An 18,924-nucleotide genomic window follows, 5' to 3' on the forward strand; every position below is an offset into this window, starting at 1 on the left:
ACCGACAGTTTCAAATTTTGTAGCCACATGCACGGTAACTAATCTTATCCTTGACATACATACATTGCTTCAATAATCATTTTTTATGAAAAAATTAAAATTAATTAATTTGCTACCCTTATACTATCTCATATTTGCTTTTTCATTCAGTTCACATATCTTTCTATTTTTCACTACATGTATCTTTAAACAAAACATAAGATGATGTACACATAATATATAGATTCAAACTCATTCCAAAATATACAATGAAGTATGAACACAGCCCAGTTGACACAGCTAATTACAATTCACCAGTATGTACTCAAAATAAGTATGCTGCTAGTATGAATAATACATATATTGCTTTGCTACAAAGGAAAGGAATCTGATACTACTGAACATTCAAAATGAAATTAAAGCCACTATCAGATAGTACTTTCCAATTCCCACTAAACAAAGAGATCACATGAGAAAGACCCAAAAAGAACAAAATCAAAAGGAGAAAGAGAAGGGGGGCCAATAGAATTAGGAACCAGTAAAGGAAAAATATATCACAGTTGGAGAAAGAATCAATTGCAGAATACACAAGCAAATGGCCAAATTTGGGCAGTTTTTCTATATCATCACTTTTGCCTCATGTTCAGGCAACACCTCATGTTTTTTTACCCAACACAAGTACTCTTTTGGAGATTCTTACAAAATATGTTTACACACTTCATATGTACAAAAATTCAACAGAAGACAAAACTACCTAAACAATCTTCTATTGAGATTACTTAACCAACTGAATAGATACACTTGACTAGAAGAGCACCTGCCTCTCTTTTTAGCTCAAGCAGGTATATTATCAAAACTATCTCTCTTATTATGATTTCTGATTCATCATTGACGAATTATCCAGTTTCTCCATCAGAGAGTTCCAATTAAGTATATATAGGTTGTGAGCCTTACACTGCTTCTTCAAACTATATACCCCGTCAAGCTATATGCACAGCAACATCAAGCAAATATCATCGCGCCACAAATATCTTCGCCAACCATTTCCATCTGCAAGAATAGAATAAAAGTTAGATGAAAAAGTTATCTCAACTGCAGAATCTGATTAAGAAACTAATGGAAACAAAATCTAGTTTTTTTCTTTTTAGTATCCAAGAATTTAAGCGCGTTGGTCCCAAAAGCTCACCAAGAACAGGACATGCCTCACACCTCAAAAAGCGCTACCAGAGGTTGTTGCAAATTACCGTTAATGAGGTTTGTAACATCAACATCAGGATTTGTAATGAGGTTTTACAAATTGGACCAACCTTAGTTATAGCATCTAGTGCTTTAACTTTCACCAAAAAGAAGATAAACCGCTTAACAGCTAGCACCGTTCATTTGACATTCAGCACACAATTGGCGTTTTTGGTATATCTTTTGGAATGTTAAGCGCGCGTCTATACGCCATTTCCACCGTGAATTCGTGAAGCTACAAATCCTAGATTCTAGTAGACGCGTGTCTATTCAACACAATTGGCGTGTTTGGTTTAGCTTTTTGAATGGTAAACGCCCGTCTATACGCCAATTCCACCGTGAATTTATGAAGCTAACAATCCTAGACTCTAGTAGACGCGTGTCTATTCAACACAATTGGCGTGTTTGGTTTAGCTTTTTGAATGGTAAACGCCCGTCTATACGCCAATTCCACTGTGAATTTATGAAGCTAACAATCCTAGATTCTAGTAGACGCGTGCCTAACGGCAATTCTGTCGTGGAAACAAACAATCTAAATGTACATCCTAAACCATTTTCCCGGCACAAAACACGAACACCGCAAATATAAACAGCAACAAAACCCATACCTAAGTAAGCATAAAATGCACTTTACACACACACCCCACACCATAATAAGCAACTACATGTCCCTCCACAATCCTAAACCTCAAATGTCAAAATCTCAAATTGGCTTTAATTCCAACTAGCAAAAAGTAACTAAATGACCAAAACCCTAAAAATATCAAGGAATATTTTCAACACAAATACAACACAAGCATCGAATTCAGAACCACGTCAAATAAAGTTGTAAGCTTTCCCTACGACTACTTGCATCCAATAACAGCAAAAATCACTGAAAAATCTAACAAATTAATTAACAACATACCATTTCAAGATCTTGAAATTCCCCCAAATTATTCAGTCCTTGAAAATGACTGATTTAGCTAAGTTCATCAAAGGTTCCAAACAATCAGGAACAAATTTCCTGGCAAACAAATAAGACTCGGAATGATTGGATTTCCTCAACCGGAGAATCAACTCGGACGAAACTTCCTCCGGTCGATAAGTATGAGGATGACCATTAACAGTTCCAGTCCAATTAACATTGGTAAGAGTATAGCTAGTAACACCATCAGGATCATTCATTGACAACAACGTCGAAAAATAATGTTCCTCGGGGTAACACTCATCATCATAATAACAAGGAACCTTGAATTTCCTCCATAACGTTCTATCTTTAACAACAACCAAAGCATGTTTTCTTGTTAGGGTAAAAAACTGCGATCCAACTCGAAATTTCTCAAACGGAACTTCCGGCATCATCGCATAACGTCCTCTAGCGATATAACGTTTCCATAGTTTGGGACCATTGGAAATAATTTCAACAAACGATTTATATTTTAACCGAACACCGAATTTCGTGGATTCGGTGTCGGTTAAATCGAACGTCGGAGAAAGAAAAAGTGATCGGTAAATGTAATTAAAAGAGTGAAGAGGTATACAGTATTGTGAAAGAACGATGAAATAAGCGTTGGAAGGATCGTCGAGGATGGCGGTAGCGAGTAAACGGCGCGTGGCGGAGATGAGAGTTGGGGAAGCACGGTAGGTGTTTTTGGAGGAAATGAATTTAAACAGAGGGTTGTTAACGCGCGTTATGTTGGCGCGTGGGTCTGAATGAACGTAAATGTTAAAGAGTTTTTTAGGTGTTGTTTGGAAGAAGAGATTCCAGAGAGGGGTAAAATGGAGATCTGTGTTAGTTAGGAAAAGAAAAGCGATTTTGAGGTTAGGGTTTTTGGAAGAGAGGTGAAAGAATTTGGAGGGGTGTGAAATGGAATTAGGGGGTGATGATGCGGTGTTGAAAAGGTTGATGTCATCGAGTTCATCGGAAGGTGAGATTGGGATAGGGTTAGGGTGTGGTGGGAGGATGCGAGGAGCGAGAAAGAAAATGATTGGGATAGAGAGGAGGAGAGAGAAAGTGAGAATAAATGGGGTTGAGAACATTGAATTTTTTAGATGTGTTTTCAATGAGTAGTGTATGAGTCTTGAAAAATCAGAATATGAAGAACAATGAGAATGGTTGTTATTGGTATGGTCTGGAATTTTGAATGATTCTTGAGTTTTGGTTTTGTTTTTGGTTTGGGGTTTAGACAGTGAGAAAGAAATGAGATTGTTGTGTTGTGATGGAGTGAGAAAATGATTATGGAAGTGAATGATTGAGATTGAGATTGAGATTGGGGGTTTTTGTTGATGATGTTAAGGTTATGTTAGGTTTGAGGTTGATGAAGGTAACTAATAACTATAACTACTATGTTGTTGTTACCGCACCGTCAAGGTTTCTTTTTTTTTGTTTATTGAGTTTTTTTTGTTTTGTTTTAGTTTTTGATTGAATCTAACTAATTTTTATTTTTTATTGTAAAATGGTTTTTGAAAACTAACTGCTTGTTTTTCTTTTACGTTAAATTGAAAATAACTAACTACTACTTTGAGTACTTTTTTTGGTGGTGTGTGTAACTACTTGAGTACCTAAAAAGGAAAAGAAAACAGGTAAAAACGGAATTATCATTGAATTTTTATTTTTATTTCATCACATGTTTAATCTGGCTCAGGATCAGTTCTGACATCAAGTGGTTTCAGTCCCTATCGATCGTGGTCCTCCCTGTCATGATAATTGTGTTTGGTAACGCGATGGTATTTTCTTAATATAAACATGAAATTAAGTTTAAATTAAGAGATTAATTATTAACGGTTTTTTTTAATGGGTGAATTCTTTTGGTACACATATTCACATAATATGTGTATCAGAGTATTCACATTTTTAATTATGTATGTAGGATAGGATCATCAAAAGAGGTGTATCCAATGTTTAAGGAATTAGATTTGCCATTGTAACTGTGTGACGCAGTTACAGCTCTCAGTCATTCGATTTAAATCAACTACTAAGATTGTTTTAATGTAGGAGTATAATTTAACTGAGTGATCAAGACCGTCTGATTTTAAATTAACAACTTATTTTCATTACTGCGTGAAAAGTAAAGTGCAAGTAATCATGATCCAATGTTCAATCATGTCGAGTATGTATATTTTAGACTAAATATATTTAGGGGATTTAACTCTTAAATTTTTGAGTAATAATTAAGGTTTTTAAATTTTTAGGTAATAAGGTTTTTACACTTCTAACGTATTGCACCATTACTCTTTCAGTCAACTCTCATAACACTCTTTTATCCCCTTAAAATTACTTTTTTGCCCTTACAAGAAAATTTTGAAACATATTTTTCAAATTATTCATAGTTTAGATATTATTTTTAAAGGAAAAAAAATGGAAAATATGTTCCAAACTTTTTCGCAAGGGGAAAAAAATTATTGAATTGAATTATGGGTGTGGGGGGAGAGAATCCTTCACGATTGAATTGTTGTAAAATCAACCCAAAAGATTTTTTTCATTAAGCCCAGACATTTTTTTAATGAGCCCAAAACATTTTTTCTACACCTCCCTAACGTATTTTTGAAAATTAAAACCGTTAAATAATTTTAATAAATAAATAATTAAAAGAGAAGTAGTGCTCAAAAAACAACACCGGGCGGGGGGTCCATAGCGGAGCTCCGACGCACTGCAGAACTCCGATTGTCGGTGGTGGCATATAGTTTATATCAATATTACTTTACCATCAGTCTATCCTAAAATACTAGTTTTATGATAAATGTATATAGAAAATTGGTAACTTTAGAAATAGAAAATATTGCAACTAGACTAGACTGAAGTATGACTAGCAAGAAGGAAAAATAACTAAATAGTGGCATTCATACTCACACAGTCATACACCTACCAAATCTATCCTAAAGTCTCAATGAAATAGAAGAAAAATGTTTAAGGCAACAGTTCCAGTTGATAATTCTTAATATGCAATAGAATATTTCAGACCAATTTAAATAAAGTAAGCCAAAATTAATGTAGAAAATTACCAGAAATCCTCAAAATGTTGTTTGAAAATTACCAAAAATCCTCATAATTTAATGGTACGTGCAGCATCGTGTACTTTTTGTGAGGTACGTAGAAGAAGAATCATGTGTATCAAATTTGTATGGCCATTGTCATCAAAATTTGCATAATACGTCTCAATCTATAGCATAAACCTGGCACAACACAAGAGAAGAATGAGATTGAACATTGACAATCAGTTTTATATTTTGTTTTATTAAACTGAATATTGAGTGGCATTTTTGGAAAATTTAATTATATAAGTGTATGTACATGTTTGTGAATCTCTTATCTCTGCTAGTCATATATATGGATACCACTCAATGTCAATCACTAACGTATCATAACTAGTTCACCTAAACTTAACACAACTATTAGGAACATCATATTTTATATACAAGAGTCGAGGTTTTAATCTCAGACATACTATTTATTTACTTTAATAGTATAAGTTACTAGGCTAATTGACAAACAAATGTAAGAAACAAGTGTAATCTTTCAAGCACACCTCAAAACTCTGCCACATACACACAACAACTCAAATCCTTAAAAAATAACAAACTCACTCTTCATTTGCTGAGTTGCGTACTAGGTCGCTCTCTTTAAGACGTTTCGCGATACTGCTCAAATTGTGCAAAGCATGCAATCAATCGCGCCGTCCCTAGGATGAAACAGCCCAATTTCAACTGTACGGATTGATTACTGCACTGTAACGATCGAAGAAGGAACATCTTAAATTATACTACAACAATACAATTCGAAAATTGATACTACAATATCAATTCAACTGATACAACAATATTAGTTTTCAAACCAATGAAACACAAGGAAAAGAGAAATTTTTGGGTGAAGAAAATAGCAAGGAAAATAAAGAATATATTGTTTTTTTTGTGTTCTACAAACTGACAAATTGGATGGTATGTTCTTGTTCTACTAATTGATTGATTGATAAAGCAAGACGTGATTGTATAGTTAGCACACAAGCAAAACTAAACTTGCCGAAAAGTAACGTAAGGAACATATGCATTATGTGAGAATTAAGTAGGGGGACATGCATTGTGTGTGAATTAATTGGAAAATCCGTTTACAAACGGAAAGGAATCAAGGTGCAGCAGCTGGGGATGAGTAAGCGCTTAATGACTCATTTGACCAGCTTAATTAACTAAAAACTTGATTATCAAAAAAAAAAAAAAAAACTTAAGTTAATTTCAAGCCACAAGGTTTGATATAGTGGTGAGGGGTTTAGATAGTAAGTTATATGTCATGAGTTCGATTTTCAGCTCAATATAAACCAAAAAAATAACACATCGACATAGTGTGCAGAGTTTCCTGTTTACAAACTTGGGTACTGATGAATCTTCATCAGTCGCTATTTTTAGAGTATTTTTAATTAAGTTTTTAATATAATTTTATTAGTTTAGTGTTTACTTTAAAGTCATTTTAAATAAATTGCGGTTTTTGATTTATTGAGTCAATTAGACGTTTTTCTCTATTAAAATAATATTTTGTGTAGTTTTTATTTTCTTGTTTCAACTAAACAGATTTTATGCTTGAGAACAAATATTATTAATAGGTGTTTTAGTGTAATGTGCTGGTGTAAATAGAAAACAAACCAAAGCTGCCTAATGAAAGAAGAAAACGTGGGCCTAATGTCTTGCCCCAAATCCAAGAAGAAAGAGATGGAGCTTGGCACATGTACCAGGAGCTGCTGCGGACAGAGATTACACACGCACTACAGGACAAGAAAGAGAGGAACTGTTCATCGACGGAAGGAGGAGAAAAGAAACAAAAGCTGCGCTACAGTGCAAGGAATGGAGAATTGAAGATAGTGGCTGCAACATGTGACACGTGTTGGCTATTGGAAATTCATGGTTCTAGTTTCTTCTTTTCCTTTGTTGATTTTGATTAGTATGAGTAACTAAATTTTTATGATTGGTCCTTCGGGGATTCTGATTATTATTTCTCTTGAACTATGTGATTATCATATGTTATGATCAATGAATTACAAAGTTAGTTTCTTCAATTATTCCTTGCGCTTAATGCTTTACATGACTTGATCAATTGTGTGATGATTCCAATTATTTGTTTTACTATGACGATAGGAATGAATGATCGATCTAGGAATGATTGATCAATTAACTTTCACTTAAGACATTTTGGATTGTTAATTGAGATTAAAAGATTAAAGGTTGTAAACCTCAATTGATCATAGATTACCTAAGACATTAGGAATCGATGATCAAGGGAGAGGATTGTGTTACCAAGACATTGGACATAATCATTTGAGATTTAATCTAATCATGAAACTAAATTGAGTAAATTTGTAATCATACATGAAATTACCAAGAGAAGTAGTAATTAGATGAACCAAAAGGATCAATCGTTTTTCTTTCATTCAATTTGAATCACAAGTTATTTCTAAGTTTATGATAAAAATCCAAACCAAGTTAAACTCCCCCATTTGCATTTTAATTATTAATCCTAAATTAATTTAATTGTTTTGTCGACATTGAAACAATCCCTGTGGATACGAACTTTGATTTTATTACTTGACGACTATTTAGTACACTTGCTAAATCTCTATCAAGTTTTTGGCGCCATTGCCGGGGATTGTTGATTAATTTTGACAAGACAATTTATTTTACTTAGGATTTTTTTTTTATTTTTTTTTCCTTTCTATTATTTTCTTTTTTGTATATATAAATTTTCTCTTTATGTCTTCTTTAGTTTATTTTGCTACTAAAAATTATCTCTAAGTTTTGTAGCAATGAAATGGATTGATAATAGATTGGTTGATTCCAAAGAAATAAATATCATTTGTTATCAACTATGTTTACTATCTTATGCACAAGAGAGATTGGATGCACAAATTTCGAGATTGAAGGCGAGAAGTGATTTTTGTGGAGCGAATCATAACAATGACTATTTTGAGGAGTATTGTTTGAATGAAAAAGAGCGCGAACTGATCAACATTGATTACAACTTTCAACTCAAAAAGATTTTGAATGAATTTTTGAGGTCAAATCAAGGTTCATTTGATGGATTTGAAGTTGAATGTGGTAATCTTGTTGAAAAGGCAAATGAGTGTGAGAAGTTGGTTGAGATGGAGATGAAACATCATGCTATTGGAGAAGAAGAAAAATTGAAAAACAAGAAGAATGAAATGAGAAGAGTAAATCATGTTGATCTCTATGTAACGTTTGAGTCTCAACCAATGGAGTCTAAAGAGAAAAATCTCTTGCAAAAGAAATTTCATTCTTCTCCAAGGTGGGAGAGTCCTTGTTCCAAAAGCTTAGTTGTTGGAAGATGGGAACATTTGCTTCTCTATGCTAAGTTCATGGAATTCTTAACCAACAAGAGGAAGAAGAAGGATGATGTGTTCTTGCTATCATTTATGCCACCCTAACAGTGGTTAAGGCGTCAAGCTAATGACGTTAAAGAAGCGCTTCTTGGGAGGCAACCCATGATAGGTAACTCGGTCTTTAATTTTCTTTTAATTTCTGCATTTTATTAAGTAATAAAAACCATTGCTGAATGAATTTGTCACTACTCTATCCTTATCTGTTTGAGTTAATATTTTATGTGTGACTTGATTTTGAGCATTTAACTAGAATGTGCTTGTTAGTGTGTTCTCCATCTAAGTAGTAACTGTCAACTTACATTATTGATTGCTCTTTGGTTATATTAGTTTGCTGATGATTTTTGAGGAAATGATTTATGTTTGTTTAGCATGATTCCTAATGGCTCTAATTCTTCTCTGTTATCCTAACTGTGAGGTCTTGAGCCTAAACACTTGAATTTCTTTCTTGACTATGTGAGTTCCACGTCTCTCCTATTCTCTAGAACTTGCTTGAATTCTCTTGATTGATTGATTGCGATGAATAATGCACCGAGGCATGTTTTTGTGAGCTTGAGCCTTTGTAGCCTACCCTTGAATATTATTATCCCTTGCTAGCCCCTTTGAGCCTTATTGAAAGAAAAATGTTTTGATCTTACTTCTTTTTGAAAATCACATAATTTTTATATCACAAAGAAATAAAAAAAAATGATTTTCTTGAAGTTGATCACCTAACTTGTGATTTGAGCACAATGCTCATCATTAAGTTTGGGGTTGCTCTTGGGATTTGCAACCTATTAGTTTGGGGTGGGGTACTAGAGAACTAAAAGAAAAATATTTTGAAAAAGTTTGTGAAAAAAAATATGAAGAGAATAGAAATATTTTGAAAAAGTTTGTAAAAAAAAATATGAAGAGAATGTCCCTCATGAAAAGAAAGGAAATGGTGAAAGAAATGAAAAATAAATAAAGAGAATGCAAAATGCATAACACCATGTTTGGAAAAAAAAATGAATAAAAAAAAATTTGTCGAGGAACTTCTTTGAGAAAAAAAAAATGTGAGCATGGAATGAGTTCACACATTGTGAATTCATTTGCATGAGGAAAAAAAAAATGTGAAAACTAAGTTCTCTAGTATGAATGTGATGATTTTTGGGAGATCAATTGATTTGTCCACTTTTGTTTGAAATAGGTGATCTTATAAGTTTCAAGTTTTTCTACCTAGTTTCCCAAAAATATCCACCCTTCAATAAACCTAAGCCACGCTATAACCCGAAAAGTCCTCGAAAGGTGCATATTCATTGTATGTCGATCGATTTTTAGAGTCCTTGCAAGCCTATGGTAGAAAGGTGTAGATTGTGTTGATTGAGTGTATGTCCCTAAACACTTGAGAGAATTTTGGTGAGATTATGTGAAAAGAGAATTGAGCTTGATGGATGAATGTTGGATGAATTGTTTTGAATTTCCGATTGGTTGTTAGTAGATGAAAGTGACCTTAAGCATGATAATTTTTGTAAAATGACATGTTTTGTTCTTATTGATTACGGAGATAGATTAACATGAATGTTTGGTTTGGTGTTTGAGGTTGAGTTGCACTCTTTTGAAAGCATTGTTCCTTGAGGACAAGCAACAGATTAAGTTTGGGGTTGTGATGAATCTTCATCAGTCGCTATTTTTAGAGTATTTTTAATTAAGTTTTTAATATAATTTTATTAGTTTAGTGTTTACTTTAAAGTCATTTTAAATAAATTGCGGTTTTTGATTTATTGAGTCAATTAGACGTTTTTCTCTATTAAAATAATATTTTGTGTAGTTTTTATTTTCTTGTTTCAACTAAACAGATTTTATGCTTGAGAACAAATATTATTAATAGGTGTTTTAGTGTAATGTGCTGGTGTAAATAGAAAACAAACCAAAGCTGCCTAATGAAAGAAGAAAACGTGGGCCTAATGTCTTGCCCCAAATCCAAGAAGAAAGAGATGGAGCTTGGCACATGTACCAGGAGCTGCTGCGGACACAGATTACACACGCACTACAGGACAAGAAAGAGAGGAACTGTTCATCGACGGAAGGAGGAGAAAAGAAACAAAAGCTGCGCTACAGTGCAAGGAATGGAGAATTGAAGATAGTGGCTGCAACATGTGACACGTGTTGGCTATTGGAAATTCATGGTTCTAGTTTCTTCTTTTCCTTTGTTGATTTTGATTAGTATGAGTAACTAAATTTTTATGATTGGTCCTTCGGGGATTCTGATTATTATTTCTCTTGAACTATGTGATTATCATATGTTATGATCAATGAATTACAAAGTTAGTTTCTTCAATTATTTCTTGCGCTTAATGCTTTACATGACTTGATCAATTGTGTGATGATTCCAATTATTTGTTTTACTATGACGATAGGAATGAATGATCGATCTAGGAATGATTGATCAATTAACTTTCATTTAAGACATTTTGGATTGTTAATTGAGATTAAAAGATTAAAGGTTGTAAACCTCAATTGATCATAGATTACCTAAGACATTAGGAATCGATGATCAAGGGAGAGGATTGTGTTACCAAGACATTGGACATAATCATTTGAGATTTAATCTAATCATGAAACTAAATTGAGTAAATTTGTAATCATACATGAAATTACCAAGAGAAGTAGTAATTAGATGAACCAAAAGGATCAATCGTTTTTCTTTCATTCAATTTGAATCACAAGTTATTTCTAAGTTTATGATAAAAATCCAAACCAAGTTAAACTCCCCCCTTTGCATTTTAATTATTAATCCTAAATTAATTTAATTGTTTTGTCGACATTGAAACAATCCCTGTGGATACGAACTTTGATTTTATTACTTGACGACTATTTAGTACACTTGCTAAATCTCTATCAGGTACCCTTTCTTGGGGCACACCCCTATTAGTCACTTAGAGTGTTCTATCAATTCCAAGTCCTACAAGGCCCATGTATTCATCCCATTTTATTTCCCCTCAGATTATCACAATGTTCTAACTTCCACACATTAAATGAATGAACACAACTATATATGTTCATTTTCCAACAAAAGAGAAGTTCATCTTTAAGCGCTATAAAGTTCGTGTAGCATGCATGTTCCAATCCCAAACGGGGGGTACAAATAGAACCCCGACCTCATGCTCAACCACGTTCAGGTGGATATCAGTGTCCCTACACCCCCCACCTCGCTCGGTCTTTTAAAATCGAAAAAAACTGAACTTAAAAAACTCTATCAACTCGGGTTTTTATTCCCATCAAAGTCAAGTTGAGTTTTGACGGGTACCCGCATATACGAGTTTTATTATCATATCTAATAACATCTTGATAATAGCAAGCTACTAAGTTTGGTCTATTGGCGAGGGGTTTGGGTAGTACGCTATATGTCCTGAATTCGATCCTCAGTCATTGTAAATAAATAAATAAAAAAAACATCTTAATAATAGCTTGAATTGGCAATTTTTATACACCTTATAGTATTTTTCAATGTTTTAAGAACCGGACCGGCCGGTTCGGTCGTGAACCGGACACAGCACCGGTCCGGAATGAGGGTCAGAACAGTTAATCAGTAAAACCGGTTAAAAACCGCCTTGAACCGGTGCGAACCGCTGTGAACCGGGAAAACCGGCGAACCGGGAAGCCGGAAAAACCGGCCGGTTCTCTCAGATATTGAAAAAAAAATTTTTTTTTTTTTTTTTTGCGAGATCCGGATGAAGAAAGGAAGAAGAAGATGAAAATCGAAAATGGTATCAAATATTCAAGGTAAAGGTGTGGAGAAGAAAATACTAGAGACTCATTTCACAAGTCAATAACAACTTCCATCATTAGAAATCAAAATCTATTAAGTGAAAAATGTCATGAATCTTTGAAACATAACTAGTTAGGAGTAATTGGTGAAACAGAGATGAAAAAACTAAACACACAAAAGAGGATGATGAATGCATAAATATATATTGGTGCCCTTTCTCATTGTTTTTTTTTTTGAAGAAGCAACCCTTTCTCATTGATAAAGAAGAATGAGTGAAGAAACAGGAGAAAAGAAAGAGGTGGAGGCGCTATAGTTGTTGTCAAAGCAAGTGATAGTGTATGTTGTTTCTTGTTACTGACAAATTAGGGTTATCTACAATATTGAGCTTTTTTTTAGTCATGGGCCTTGTAACAATTGACTTTTGAAAGGGATGATTTTTGAAAGGGCTTTATTTTTTGACACATTAAAAGAAATTCTTAAGACTATATCTATTAAAATATTTACTATTTATTTATTATTTATTATCCGGTTCAAATGGTTCAATAACGATTGAACCGGTTGAACCAATTGAACCGTGAACCAGACGCTAAACCGGTTCGACTTCCGGTCCGGTTCTTAAAACATTGGTATTTTTTTTATTACACCTGACACTGTCGGGTACGTAGTCTAATAACAAGACTAACACAATTGCAATATGCATAAGAGAAAAAGATGAAATTCAAACTTACGTCTGTAAATCAATGTTCCTAACAACTACCAATTAAATTGCACATATGAAATACCTTACAAACCATCGATTTGATATTTGTGTATTGAGATTTTTCATGTCACTTATCGTTTCCATATTTATTTCTAATATTTTCTATTTTGCAAAATTGAATTTTGTGTTTAACATAAATATTTTAACAAGTTACATATATTACTTTGATCGTATTTTTTTTACTCATATTTATTAATTATTTCTTTTACTTTGATCATATTTTACTTTGATCATATTTATTAATTATTTCATTTAACTCTTTTTTTATTTTTATTTGATAGAGTATTTCATTTAACTCTTCTTTTTTGAGGTTACAATTTCATTTAGGGTCTGTTTGACCTGGCTTTTTCAGGTCTTAGAAGCTATTTGAAAAATAAAAATGAAAATAAAAGCTTTTTGAAAAGAGCTAAAGTTGTTTGGTATTCCTGCAATCCTCGCCCATTGTCTCCGGAGGGGAGAGTAGGTTGTGTTGGGGCTTGGGAAGATTTGGATCTAAAACCACTCCTGTCCTAGAGCCTCGAGGTATGCTTGAACATCAGGAGTGGATGGCTAAACATAGGATGTGGACCTTGTCAGTGGAATCCATAAATTACTAGAGTACCATTTGTTATTGCGATGTTTTAAAGTTCTGAAACCATTGGTACGTCTGCCAAGTCTAACATCCCACACATCTGCTTGAAAAGTATGGTGCACACCATGACCATTTTTGGCTTCAAACGTAATGTAGTACCTGAATCCAAAAACTCTAACCCTAGCCACCTCAACAATTTTGAGTAGGTGCCAGATGCGCCAGTTTTCTGAATTTTGTATAGCATAATCCTGAATGGCCAAGGTAGCACAACCGTTAATAACATGAGCATCCTCTAGAGTTAATTTGTCACAGTCAAATTTGATATAGACACTCAATCGACCAATGTTTTTCGGATTCCTACAAGAAAAATGTCTTTTCTCCTCAGATTTCTTCTCACTCTTTCTATCCTCATATTTCTTCTCACTCTTTTTAGCCCGTTTACTGGGTCGTTGGTTGTTTGAAGCCGCCTCTGCCATCTTCTTAGTGACAGGGTTGGCAGATTGCATCAACCTTGAGGATCTTCTTATATTGGTAACACCAGAAGGTGGTGGTGAATCGTCCAACATATTAGGAGTGACAGGCTTGGGAGAGTCCGACAAAATTAGTCCACCAACGGTGTCGTGATGCATTATACAGGACTGTTGGTTGTTTGAACTTGAAGCCTTTGCTAGATCTAACAAGATCCGTAAAACCAGACGGTGGTGTTGAACCCGGGTTCGAACCCGGAGTTATGCTCACAGACAATTCATAATATTTTATGCAGCATAAAATAATAGTTAAGAGATTCAATTGATAAAATAAATTTAGGATTTCTTGTAAAAAAAAAATTAAAAAAAAATAGGATTTATTTACTAAAGATTTATCGCACACGGTTGGTAGCAACCAGAATGGAATATGAACATAAGAAAACTAAAGAAGTCAATGATAGACCCAAAAGGTGGGAACGAATTTATTTATTTGAAATATTTTCAAATAAATAAAAAAGATTAGAGAATCATCCTAAAAAGATCATAAAAAATTTTGGTTACAAAATAAAAATTAGAGAATCATCCTAAAAAGATTATAAAATAAAACAATAAAAAAGATTAGATAATCATCCTAAAAAGATTATAAAATAAAACAATAAAAAGATTTTCATCAATAAAAAGATTTTCATCAAAGAAGGATCCAGAAGAAATTCTCGATCCACTTGAAGTGCAGATCGAATCGAACGGTTCACATATTCTCACAAGTACTTGGCTTCAAAAATATTCTAGATCTTTCCAATAACCTAAAAAAAAAACCAAATCTTAAATCCTAACCGTACGTCAAATCCACCATCTCTATATAAACACAATATATAGTACTTCTTCTGGCATAGCGTACTTCATTCAACTTCACATTCTGTTGTTGAGATCTACCAACACAAGAAATTCCCAATCTTCATAATTAGGGTTAGGTTTCAACGATTTCAAATCGATTCGATTGTGAATTTGTTGAATTTTAAAGATGTTTGGAAGAGCACCTAAGAAAAGTGATAACACTAAGTACTATGAAATTCTTGGCGTTTCCAAAAGCGCTTCTCCTGATGATTTGAAGAAAGCTTACAAAAAAGCTGCTATCAAGAATCATCCTGATAAGGGTGGAGATCCTGAAAAGGTATAATTTGATTTCGATTATTGGATTTGATTAATTGATGATTGAATTTAATAATTGTTGTGGTTTGAATTGGGATTGGTTAATTTTAGGTTAGTGTGATTGATTTAGGGTTGTGTTAATTTGTTTAAAAAAATTTGATTTTTGTTTTGATTAGTTAGTTAATTGAACTAGGGGTTGATGGTGTGTTTGATTTTGTTGTAGTTCAAAGAGCTTGCTCAAGCTTATGAGGTTTTGAGTGATCCTGAGAAGCGTGAGATATATGATCAGTATGGTGAAGATGCTCTTAAGGAAGGAATGGGTGGTGGCGGCGGTGGCCATGACCCGTTTGATATCTTTTCATCCTTCTTTGGTGGTGGTGGATTTCCAGGTATTGTTTTTTGTTAAATTAATTAGGTGAATTTCATATACTTTAGAGATTAAGTTGATGAATTTTACATACTTTAAGACTAAATTGGATAGAGGCTAATACTATTAGTTTAGTGATTAGGGTTAATGGTTTATGACTTTATTCTGAAGAAATAATTGTACGTAAATTTTAATTTTTTAGTTTTTGGGTTAAAATAAATTATTGTATTTGTGAACAGGTGGTGGTAGCAGAGGAAGGAGGCAGAGACGTGGTGAAGATGTTGTTCACCCTTTGAAGGTTTCTTTGGAGGATCTTTACCTTGGGACATCTAAGAAGCTTTCTCTTTCACGGAATGTCTTGTGCTCAAAGTGCAATGGGTGTGTATTATTGAAGGTCTATTTGGATGTTTGTGATTCCTATTTTTAATGATTTTGATTACTTATTATTGTTGTTTGGTTTGATTATAGGAAAGGGTCGAAATCTGGGGCTTCGATGACTTGTGCTGGTTGTCAAGGTTCTGGTATGAAGGTTTCTATGAGGCATTTGGGTGCTAATATGATTCAGCAAATGCAACATCCTTGCAATGAATGTAAGGGTACTGGAGAGACAATCAATGACAAAGATCGATGCCCACAGTGCAAGGGAGACAAGGTTGTTCAACAGAAGAAAGTCCTTGAAGTTCATGTGGAGAAGGGAATGCAGAATAGTCAGAAGATTACATTCCCTGGTGAAGCTGATGAAGCTGTACGTGGGGGATCATCATATGTTTTGATTTTAAGTTGGATTACTTAATCTAGATACTGATTTTAGGTTTTCATGTCTTTTTGCAGCCGGATACAATCACTGGAGATATTGTCTTTGTACTTCAACAGAAGGAACATCCTAAGTTCAAGCGAAAGGGCGAAGATCTTTTTGTAGAGCACACATTGTCGCTCACAGAAGCTTTATGCGGTTTCCAGTTCGCCCTCACTCATTTGGATAGCCGGCAACTATTGATTAAATCAAACCCTGGAGAAGTTGTCAAGCCTGGTATGTAAATTATTCACATCTGGATTACTGCATTGTAACCAAAATTTTGTTTCCCTGTGGTATTGAAACTTAACATTTTATTTGTTATGTAGATTCATACAAGGCAATCAATGATGAAGGAATGCCAATGTACCAAAGGCCATTCATGAAGGGCAAGCTTTACATTCACTTCACTGTAGAGTTCCCTGAGTCTTTGACTCTTGAACAGGTTAAGGCTTTGGAAACTATTCTTCCAGCAAGGCCTGCATCACAGTTGACAGACATGGAGCTTGATGAATGTGAGGAGACAACACTTCATGATGTTAACATTGAAGAAGAGCAAAGGAGGAGGCAACAAGCTCAGCAGGAAGCATATGATGAGGATGATGATATGCCTGGTGGTGCTCAGAGAGTACAGTGTGCTCAGCAGTAATGAGTTTGGAGAATTGGTAGAATCAATGGTGATGTTCTTCTTGGATGTTTCTGGAGCTAAACATAGTTGTGTCTGATGAATGATTTTTGAAAAAACAGTGTAGTGTTTATTTGCGTATAAAGAAATTCTACATGCTTCATTTTTATCATTTGTTTCCTTGTGTATGCAGCTACTCTGTCTTTAACTTATCAACCAATTTTTTCCTTTTGTGTGTTCCGATTTACAGTATATAGTTAGCTTTTCCAAGTTTATATTACGCAGTTAGAAAATTGGTAGTAGTTCTTTACACTGATTATTCTATCATTCAAATCAGTAATCACGTTTTAGATGTTTTACAAAAGGTTTCCTTTATGGGACTTGAGAGTAACAAAAGGTTTTGGAAAACATCTTAAAAAAAATAAAAAATTTGGCGAGTAATTTAATTCTTTTTTTATTAAAATTTTAATCTTATTTAGGGTCGTTTGCTGTAGATGATATCATAAGATAATTTTATTCTGAATTTGACTTAAATTATCAGGAGGATAAGAAAATATTTTACTGATTTATAAGCAGGATAAAAAAATATTTTATTGGTTTATTCTATATTTTAAAAGAAAAATGAAAATTAATAAAATATAAATAATAAAATAATTTAATATTCTCTAAAAAAATATTAAATAAAAATAATAATTTTTAAATATATAAGCGATTTTCTCACCAGAGTAATTTATATAATCTAAAAAGAGTTTAATTGTTGTGCGTAAAATTATGTTACACATGCGTTCAATAATATGTTGGCATATTATTTGATGATGATGTATAAAATAATTTTATAATAGTGTATATTAATTAAATTCATAATTATTTAAAAAATGCAAAACAGCTCATCAACCAATTTTAATTTTTTTAGTACAATTTTTCACAAAACTTCATAATATACCTTAATCTCAAATACTGGGATTGGGTTCCCCTATTCACACATTCGAAAGTAATTAAATTAAGATTAAATTGTTGAGATTTAAATTCGACATCCGGCAAACTATTAAACCAAATTTCATAATTTTCTATTATAGGTTAACTTCAATTTTAGCTTCTTAACTTCTACAAACTTATGATTTTGACACTATAATTTTTATAATAATATTTTTGACCCTCTATTTTTAGTCTCTTTTATAAAATAATGATCCTCATTGATTTTAACCAAGTCAATACACTCGTGTCATGCGAGTCATTATCAACATGACAAGACATGTTGACGTGTCATGTGAGTCACTTGTCACGTGTATATTAAGTTAAAATCAATGAGAGTCATCCTTTGACAAAATGGACAAAAGTTAGGGAGTCAAAATCAAAAGTGTTATTAGATGTCAAAAAAACAAGTTAGTGGAATCTACTATATAAGAAAAGAAAGTACCTATGAAATTCCTAATTTACCCCTTTTTTCATTTTTTGACACATAATCAATTCAGGGTTATTTTGTGTCTTTATTAAAAAACGTTAGTAGAAAAATGCTAAAAATTTTCTTAGTAGGAATCGAACCCTTAACCTTTTACTTACAATTCTTATTAGATTTACCACTAAGCCATATGAATTAATTTGTTATATTTTTGGAACCAACATATAATCAACATGAGTTAAGTTAAAAGAAGAAAGGGGAAGTGTTTAATAAAAATTGCCAGTTACCTCAAGAGGATTATTCTCTACAGTTGCGCGTGAATGATACATTTAGTTTAAAAAAAAACAGTAAAAATTAAATACAAAGTTGAAAATAGTTGAAAAATAAATGACATTTTTTAGAAGTTTTTTTTTTTAAAGATTTTTTGTTTTTGATATAAGGACTAATATTTTTTTTAACAAACCAAAATGAGATATATTAACATAGAAAA

General features: G+C 33.1%; 2 protein-coding genes across 2 annotated transcripts; one reads left to right on the forward strand and one right to left on the reverse strand.

The window, feature by feature from the left end:
- Positions 1 to 507: 507 nt before the first annotated feature.
- On the reverse strand, positions 508 to 3,481 carry LOC123898717 (glycosyltransferase BC10-like). The gene is made up of 2 exons (XM_045949732.1): positions 2,123 to 3,481; positions 508 to 1,029 (listed from the first exon to the last, which is right to left on the reverse strand). The coding sequence occupies exon 1, from the start codon at positions 3,235 to 3,237 to the stop codon at positions 2,155 to 2,157; it is 1,083 nt and encodes a 360-aa protein (XP_045805688.1). The 5' UTR covers positions 3,238 to 3,481; the 3' UTR covers positions 508 to 1,029; positions 2,123 to 2,154.
- Positions 3,482 to 14,930: 11,449 nt separating this feature from the next.
- LOC123897279 (dnaJ protein homolog 2) lies at positions 14,931 to 17,275 on the forward strand. Its single transcript, XM_045947858.1, has 6 exons — positions 14,931 to 15,272; positions 15,474 to 15,639; positions 15,857 to 15,995; positions 16,086 to 16,362; positions 16,449 to 16,647; positions 16,740 to 17,275. Exons 1-6 carry the CDS (start codon positions 15,123 to 15,125, stop codon positions 17,057 to 17,059), a joined length of 1,251 nt encoding a protein of 416 aa, XP_045803814.1. The 5' UTR covers positions 14,931 to 15,122; the 3' UTR covers positions 17,060 to 17,275.
- Positions 17,276 to 18,924: the final 1,649 nt, after the last annotated feature.

The sequence above is a fragment of the Trifolium pratense genome, linkage group LG7, assembly GCF_020283565.1.
Source record: "Trifolium pratense cultivar HEN17-A07 linkage group LG7, ARS_RC_1.1, whole genome shotgun sequence".
Lineage (NCBI taxonomy): Eukaryota > Viridiplantae > Streptophyta > Magnoliopsida > Fabales > Fabaceae > Trifolium > Trifolium pratense.